General features: G+C 37.0%; 1 protein-coding gene across 1 annotated transcript; it reads left to right on the top strand.

The window, feature by feature from the left end:
• Positions 1 to 5,840: 5,840 nt before the first annotated feature.
• LOC143598864 (uncharacterized) lies at positions 5,841 to 8,302 on the top strand. Its single transcript, XM_077076970.1, has 2 exons — positions 5,841 to 6,043; positions 7,652 to 8,302. Exons 1-2 carry the CDS (start codon positions 5,864 to 5,866, stop codon positions 8,075 to 8,077), a joined length of 606 nt encoding a protein of 201 aa, XP_076933085.1. The 5' UTR covers positions 5,841 to 5,863; the 3' UTR covers positions 8,078 to 8,302.
• Positions 8,303 to 9,200: the final 898 nt, after the last annotated feature.

Here is a 9,200-nt window from a genome sequence, read left to right as displayed (position 1 = left end):
TATGTTGATTTATGTTATCTTGTGTTTACGTTGCGCGTGCGTGAATGAATATATTTATTAAATATTGACACCCAATAGTGTCACGAGTAATGAAACAATATGTGGCGCCCCGATGTATAATCCGCCTTTGGTCGGGGTGTTACATTGGACGTGGATTAATTGAGATGGGTTAAATGAGAATGGGATTTCAGGGATATAAATACCCCCAAAATCCCAAAATATCTTCATTTTCACCAAACTCCCTAACACCCCAAAACACACACACACACCACACGCATACCGCCGCCTGCCGGCCGAGCCAAGGGAAGAGTCGGGCAGGTCCGAGAGAGAGAGCGATTAGTGTACTAGCAAGTAAACGAGATCCAAACAAGCCCAAAAAGGTATGATTCTTGATCTTTGAAGTTTAAAGATCCAAGCTTTTTTAGTGTATAAGCGACCGAAAATGGTCGGGAAGCGTAGTGGATGATATTGAACCATAGCAAGGGTGTTAAAATCGCTCAAAATGCTGGAAAGAAATCGAACAGCGGCTGTCTGGGCAACTTCGCCTGCATCTGGGCAACTTCGCCTTCAAAGCGATGAACTTCGCATGCAAGCTAAGTTCGCCTGATGAACTTCGCCTGCAAGCTAAGTTCGCCTGATGACAACTTCGCCTGAGGCCAAGTTCGCCTGATGACAACTTCGCCTAAAGCCAAGTTCGCCTGATGACAACTTCGCCTAAAGCTAAGTTCGCCTAAGGTTTAACTTCGCCTAAAGCTAAGTTCGCCTAAGGTTTAACTTCGCCTAAAGCCAAGTTCGATTAGGAAGTAAACTAAAAATCTAATGAAAAATGTGTTAAGACAGTTAATGGAAATAAAATTTTTCCAAGCTGACCTGGCAGCTCGACCCCAGCCAGGGGCTCTGCCCTTTGGACCCTGCTAGGGGCCGCCGCCCCTAGACCCCGCTGCCAGGGGCGCTGCCCCCGGACCCCCGTTCGTTGTGGGTCATATAAAGATAGACATACATTATGAGAAGTGATAGTTAATTGATACGTATACTTGTTATACAGTCAGCCGTGCACAACTGAAGAAAGGAATTACGATTAACGGTGAACGTAACCGTGTTCAGGTGAGTTTCTAGCCCCATTCTTGTTATGTTTTCGGGGCTGTGTGCATACTTGATGTGTTGTTAATACATTTATCCTAAGTGATAAGTGTATGCCCTATGTGATATATGTGTTATGTAGGAATGATTGCTTGATGGTACGTGAACGATCTTCGGATATTGCACGCACTGTTAGGTTGTAATGCTATGTATAAGGTAAGTATAATATGAATGCTTATGCGTATGAACGTGATAGAGATAATAAAAGAAGGAAATAATGATGTATGGTCATATGGTTACGAAAAGGGGTACCGAGCCCTAATAATACTCGAGGTATGATGTATGGTTGTATGGTTACGAAAAGGGTACCGAGCCCTAATAATACTCGAGGTATGATGTATGGTTGTATGGTTACGAAAAGGGTACCGAGCCCTAAAAATACTCGGGGTATAATGTATGGAACGAAGAGGGAATCGAACCCTACTAATATTCGAAAACTAGGGACCAGACCCTTATAATATCTGTGATGTTAGGGACCAGACCCTTATAATATCTGTGATGTTAGGGAATCGAACCCTTCTAATATTCGAAACTAGGGACCCAGACCCTTATAATATCTGTGATGGTAGGGACCAGACCCTTATAATATCTGTGATGTTAGGGAATCGAACCCTTCTAATATTCGAAAACTAGGGACCAGACCCTTATAATATCTGTGAGGTTATAGGGCGAAAGGCTCTTTAAAACGTTATGATTATGTATGTAAAGAAAGTATGAAGGTAAAAATGAAAGTAAAAGCACTTAAGTGTGTATGAAAGAAAGTTAAGAGGTTAAGTATGAAGTGTAAAGAATGTATTGTATGATTATGTGATTAACTAGAACTCACTCAGCGTAGCTGACTTTTAGTTTGCACGCAGGTGAGTAGGATGAGACAGCTGGCTTGAGCTGGGGACACATGGCAGAAGAATAAGAGCCTGGCATCTGAAGACTTACGATGTTTTAATTTTAATGTTTTAATGTGAAAGACAAAGGACGTTTTGAGACAAGTTATGAAATATTGTAATGTTTTATAAAAGTTTTATATTCCGCGTAAATGTTTTAATTAACTCTGATATTTAGAACTGTGTTTATGAGTAAATCCAACACGAAAGTAGGGTTACCGGTAACGAGGCCTTACAATTAGTTTTATTGTTAAAAGTGTAATTGTATGTTGTATAAAGTGTTAGGACCATCACATTAAGCCCGGTTTTAAATTAATAAAATAAACAATAAATTTTAACCCCGTCCTCATTAATGTTATTTTAAATGCTAAATTTTAAACATTGATGACAATGTCAACATCAAGTGTGGGGATGGGGGAAAAATTAAAAATTTTGCCTTAGAGTGTCTTGATTGTGCGCAAAAGCCGGAATTGTAAATAATTAATTGCTATTATTAATGCCAAGTAGAGGTCTTTTGGTCATGGTCAAAATTTTAAGCTTCATGAAAGTCTTCCCATGCAAATGTTTTTCAAAAAGAAAAATTAAAATGGAACATTTAGATGGGGATAACTAGTCATGGGGACGGGTACACATGTTTCATATCAGCAACCTAATTCCTCCGGTACGTGTGTGAGATTTGCCCTATATATAATACACATATAATATATAGTATATACATATGTGACGGGTGCATCAGAGTATGACCCGTTAGTGAGCTTAAATGATATAAAATTCTATGTATTAAGTGTTAATTTCATGAACTATTGTTGTGTGGTTATTTACAGGTATGGAGAGATAGAGGATGAAATTACGAGAACGTGGGCGAAAACTGTGAAGAAAACGGAGTTGAAACGAGAAAGATATAAAGAAAACAAGAAAATGAGAAAGAGCTTCACCGTGGGCCACGGTCTGGACCGTGGGCCACGGTCCAACTGACCAAAAATGACAGTGTACACCGTACCATGAGCTTTGGGAGACCGTGGAGACCACCGTGGCCCACGGTGGGTCCGAGAGCTGTAACTACCGTTTTTCTTTGTTTTTAATCCGTTTTTCATTGTCTTTTCACATATCTATCATTGGAGAACGACTAGGGGCGATCTTGGGGTTTCAATAACATCAATTGTGAGTTGTGTAACCATTGAATACTTGTTTTTGATTCATATGATTACGTCATATGAGTGCCATTATAGAGAGTAACCAGTATGTTCATGATATCTAGAACTTAGTTGTCTCATGCATTTCGAGATCTTAATACCACCACCTGTATGAAGAAATAAGACTTTAGAAAACCCATTTTATATTGGTCTTACACACAAAAATAAATAAATAAAAAAAATACGCCCTACCCTGTATTATCCCTTCGGAGCCAAGTTTGTGCCTTTCCCTTTCGTTTGTTTAATCACTTTACAAGCTGTGTTTGCCTTGGCCTTTATTATTTTTAACCTTGTGGATGAAACCCGGTATGTTTAGAGTTGTATTAAAGTTATTTGTCGAGCATAGTACACAATGTACATATGTCTCAGGTCAGTTATTTGCTTATGTGATGCTAGTGTTATTTGATTGAGAGAGAGAAGAATTACAAAAAAGTTGGAAAATCAAAGAAAAGCTCAAAAAGAGTCAATGTTTGAGTCAGTATCGTTTGTAAATAATAGTCAGTGAGTTGTTTGTTTGTTTGTTTGAATAAATTGGGTTTCATCCACCATAAGCTACTAAATAAATCCGTTTCCGCACCCTAACCTAAGCCACAACAAAACCCTTAGTTCTATTCTTTATGTAGCTGGTGGGTAATGGGTGGAGATATGACTTGCTTACAAGCTTTTAACATTGTGTTCATACTTGGTATAGAGGGCAGAGAGATACTAGCACATTTTTTGCTGGTCCAGATATTAAACCGAGAGGGAGAGATGTTATATTATGAGTGGTGTGATCATGTGTGTTTTAATCGGAAACAAAGTACACTCGTTTGGGCGGTTCCATAGTTTTAAATTGTAACATCAAATTATTTGGTGGGTTATCAACCTTGACAATGTCAGTTCTTGGGAATTGGGTATGACTTTATACCTTACTAGTATTAATCGTGGTAATTGATGAATCAGCGGTCGAGGTGTATGTGTTGCATGAGAGTTTGCTTGAGGGCAAGCAAAAGATAAGTATGGGGATGTGATGGTTGGGTAAAAGTCATGTATATTATTATATTATTTGTTTACTTCTAGTTTAAATATTATGTGAACTTTGGTACTTCAAGCGTGTTTATGTGTTTCAGGATACTTAACGTTAAGGACGCTTATCGGGATGAATAACGGGCTTGAAACGAAGATATAGAAGATTCATGATAATTAGCACGTTTTTCTATGCAAAATAAAAGAAGAAAATGAAGTTGATGTGTCAGATACCCCTTAGCGCGACGCTAAGGGGTCCTGAGGGTGATGTTAGAGATACTCTAAGATCATCAGAGAAATGAGTCTTTAGCGCGGCGTTAAAGACTCACCCCCTGGATGTTAGCGTCGGGTTTGGGTTTTGGTACAAAATAACTAGTTTAAAAAAACTCAGTTCCGGATATTTTGACTAGATATGGTTTTATATTCAGGTTTTTTTTCACCTCTATTCAAGCACATAGAATCACTACTCAATGGTGTAAACACCCACACCAATTACCACCTTAACTACACATGACAAGTTATATAATTTTTCTTGGCAACGTTGCAAATGAACTGTCGGACCATAACAAAAGTAGGATTTATTCGTATTTGTTCTTTAAGTGTATCTGAATAAACAACGGACATATATGAGCACTTAAACGAATACATTTTTTTACGTTTTTGTTCATTAATTTGTATTTTTTTCATTTAACACGGTAGACGATCATACACGCACACACGAAAGCAATGGACTATCACAAAAATATACAGTTCAGGCATAAATACTTATGAAGGGGAAAGTTAACGTACAAATAAAATTAACATGCTAATTGTGAGAATCAAGTAGAGTAATCATATATATGAGTAGAGTAATTATGTAATTATATCATAAAATAATTACACATAATTAATTATGATCTAATTACATAATTACTCCACTTGTATATATAATTATTCTATTTGATTCTTACAATTAACACGTTAATTTAAGTTGTATTTAATCCAAACCTTACTTATAAAAGACCTTAAACGTGGAAACACAATATAATAAGCATATTGGATGAACTTTAAAAAAAAGGAAATTTGTCAAACATTTAGAAACATAAATTAACGAATGAGATGTATGTTCATATTTAGTCGTTTGGCTAAAAGAATTTAAAATATAATTATTTTTTTATTTAGTATACAAAGAAAAACAACTTGTGTGTTAACTTCGTTAATAAAAAGCGATGTTGTCTTAACAAAACTTAATCTTTCAAAAGGTAACGTAATGATAAATGTTTGCTTTCATTTAGCATGGGTCTTAGATTCAAATCCTACTTCTGCAGTCCACTACTTTCTTGGCACAACCTTTTGAAAGCCACATACCTACCTTAAACCGTAGTTTTTCTGTTCCCATTGATCAGTAGCGTAGGCTCACACAAGTCCAATGAGTTTTCTGGTAACGGTTAAAAGAAGATTGTATTAGATTTAGAAATTACAAAGTTATGGAATGAGATTGAAAATAATAAAATTTCAGGGGTCACCCTGCAAAAACTCATCTATCTGTTTATTATTATTATTATTATTATTATTATTATTATTATTATTATCCGTCAAAACATAACCCACAAACTCTCTTCGTTTCCACTGTTCCTCCATAAACCCTAAATTCAAATAAAATCAATGGCTGTTATATTTTCTTCTTCAAACATGATCATCCACCTCCGAAATCATCACTCGCCGTCTGTAAAATCTGTTCCTTTTTCAAAAGGGGTTTTTGCAAACCCTGACAACTTCAAAATTGCTTCGAATTGCTCGCGTAAACCATCGCATTTCGCCATAAAAGCTTACCAGGATGAATCGGTAACCAATTCTTCATATTATATATTTGTATTTCCGATTAATATTTGATAAATTAGGATTATAACCCTTTTCTTAGGATGACATTTATTTTTATTAGAGAAGAGGATATACCAATTTTCTGTAATTAGTATACATAACCAGTATGCTCGTGTAATTAGCTATGAGTATACAGTAGTTTTGAATGAATGCAGTTAGGGTGTAAAGTGCTATATCAAATCTCACGACAAACCCGAAATGATGTTTATCTTTTGTAATTATGGGACCCACCCATGGTTGTAAAACTCCCCTCTAGGCGCCATCGCTAGAAGCTACCCCATAGTCGTCGATTAATAGCTATTTAGTAGAGGGGCCAGTGATAACAAGTTACGGTTTTGTTGGAGTTAGAAATGGAATCTGCAAATAGATACCTAGTTTTAGTGTTGTGATATCCTCATGGTCATACATTGTGTTCCTTGCAATTTTCTGTTTACTAGTTATTTTTAATGCTCTTTATACTTCTGTTGCTTTCTGTGTTAGTTGCCTATGTTATCAAAACCACACAAGGCTCATTCATATGCGATATACAGAGGTGTAAACAAGCCAGATCTCTTGTGAGCTGCTTGAGTCGGGCGTAAATGAGCCCTAGCTCGAGCTTTTATTGACGCTTATTTAATAAACGAGCTTGAGCTTCACATATTGAACTTGAGTCGGCTGTTGATTCCTAATGAGCCTTTTAGTTATATAATTATTATTTAGTTTATGGAGTATATACATTTATATAATAATTTTATTATACATATATTTACAATAAACATTAATATATTAAAATAATTGACAAAATAAGATAATTGAATAAATAATAAACGAGCCGAGCTCGAGTTTGAAGAATTACTCATGAACCGAGTCCGAGCTTTAGAAATAAAGCTTTGAGCAAGCCGAGCTCAAGCTCCCTTAAGTTAAACGAGCCGACCCCGAACTTTAGAAATAGAGCTCTAAAAGAGCCTAGCTTTATCATGAGCTCTAGGGGTGTAAACTAGTCGAGCCGAGCTCGGATCGTTGCGAGCACTTTCTCTAAAGCTTGTCAGTTGGTTTTTCAAGCTCGGGCTCGGCTCGTTTAGTATTTATTAATTATAAGTTTTTAATTATTTTTATATATTTTAAAAAAAAAATTTTAAACGGGCCTAAGCTTAGTTCGAGATTGTGTAGTATCTTAAACGAGCCAAAGCTCGGCTCGAGCTTGACTGGGTAATGTAAAAGCGATAGAAGTTTAAAAGAGGTGAACTGAAAAACACACAAGGCTCGATCTTGGGCTTAATAAACGAGCTATATTTGAGGCTCGGGCTTGACTCGAGCTTGAAAAAGTACGGCTAGTTTCGAGCTTATTATTGATCTGGGCTCAAGTAGTTCGCAAGAGGCTCGGCTCGTTTGCCGCTACCGATCTCTTATGTTAAACGAGGCGAGCTCAAGCCTAAACGAGCTTGGGATCGGCGGCTCGGCTTGGTTACACTCCTTGCGAAATGCATGTCCTTTGCTCCTTGAGTGCGCCTTGCATCTTTGACTACCTTGTTAGTTGCATAAAGTTTTATATTTATACTTTTCTTGACATTGCTAAATGAAATGGCATCACAGGAGCTATCTCAGCCTGAAGTTCAACCCAAGAGAAGCTTGGCTGCACCAACTAACCCTGAAGTTGACAACTTTAAGGAACCTGAAGACGAACCACAAGCCTTAAACTTAGTTGAGGCAAAGGCAAAGACAAAGACAAAGACAGCCACAGCCATTCAAACATCAATGGATTATCAAGAGGTTCTTAAGTATCCCGTTGTTACAGAAGCTGCAATACAATCAATAATTAAAGAGAATACTTTGGTTTTTATGGTGGATGTACGCGCAAACAAGAAAGATATTAGGAATGCTTTTGAAAACATGCTTAAGATTAAGACCAAGAAAATTAACACTTTGATTAACTATGATGGCACCAAAAAGGCTTACATACAGTTGCCTTCTGATAATCAGGCGGTTACTATTGCCAAAAGACTCAAAATTTTGGCTTAATTGTATGTCTTATTGAGATTTAAGACCGGGATTTGTGTATATATAACCAAGGCAATTGAGGATGAAGGTGTTGAGCATGTAAGTTAAAACCTTTTTGTTTCAAGATTATAATTTAGCTCAAAACTTGTTTGTTTTGAATCTTAAATTTTAATCCCTGTTGTCAATCATGTTGGTTATATTAGAATCGAATATGGTTAAATTTTCAATTTCTTTTTTGTTCAGCAATGCGGGATTTCATAGATTGATTAGTAGAGAATGATTACCAAAAATCTAGATAAAGAGTTTGGGTACAAATGGAACGGTTATGTATATATTTTGTAACAACCAACAAACCTTTCAAATGAGCTACTGACTAAACTAACCATATCAGAATACACTCGTCTTTCAATCGGGAAAAAACCACATCACCTAAAGCCAATGGTTGTGAACACTCGTTCAAATATACGATAGTGCGGTGAATTAAAACCCGAAGGCAGACTGGTTATATGCATAAAAAAAGTTTGGGTACAGAGATTTATTATCATATAAGACCGTGTGTAGTGGGGGCGCTTTGCTCACCCTAAAAGCCCCCAAAGTGCCGGTGGGGGAGAAGAAGTTGATTGTGATTGATTGATTTCTTTGTTTGTTTATAAATATAAAAATAATAATAAAATAATAATAGGAAATAGTTTGAAGATGTTTCATCCACAACTCCTTTTAGTAAAAAAAACCCCATATGGTGACGTGACAACATATGTTTCAAAATGCTCTCATAGAAGCTATATCAACTACACATTAGACGTGCACAAAAAAACCGGTTCCGGACCCGAACCGGTGTACCCGACCCGAAACCGGTTCCAGTTCGTACCCGGTGGACCTAATACCTGGTTTGGGTATTTATATACCCGAAATTCGTACTCGGTTCCACATATTATATCCCCAATCGGTTCGTACCCGGTTCCGGTTCCTACCCGGAATAAGCGGTTGCACCGGGCTTTTTTAAAAAAAGTCAGCTGCAGGTTAAAGTAGCCGTTGGAACCGGTTCCAAACGGTAATATAGCCGTTCGAACCGGTTTTTGAGAGTAATATATCCGTTGTAACCGGTTCCAACGGTAATATAGCCGTTGGAATCGGTTTTTGAGAC

Source organism: Bidens hawaiensis, unplaced genomic scaffold (assembly GCF_021521415.1).
Source record: "Bidens hawaiensis isolate Kalapana, Puna unplaced genomic scaffold, B.hawaiensis_p1.1 tig00050980_1, whole genome shotgun sequence".
Classification (NCBI taxonomy): Eukaryota; Viridiplantae; Streptophyta; class Magnoliopsida; order Asterales; family Asteraceae; genus Bidens; species Bidens hawaiensis.
The sequence above is the reverse complement of the archived record's forward strand: the minus strand, read 5'-3'. Positions and strand labels throughout refer to the sequence as shown.

What these genes read in the sequence shown, in the direction of transcription:
- LOC143598864 (XM_077076970.1), top strand. Translation starts at nt 5,864, where the DNA reads ATGGCTGTTATATTTTCTTCTTCAAACATGATCATCCACCTCCGAAAT. An exon ending in AAGCTTACCAGGATGAATCG is followed by an intron (nt 6,044 to 7,651) that starts GTAACCAATTCT and finishes ATGGCATCACAG; the next exon opens with GAGCTATCTCAGCCTGAAGT.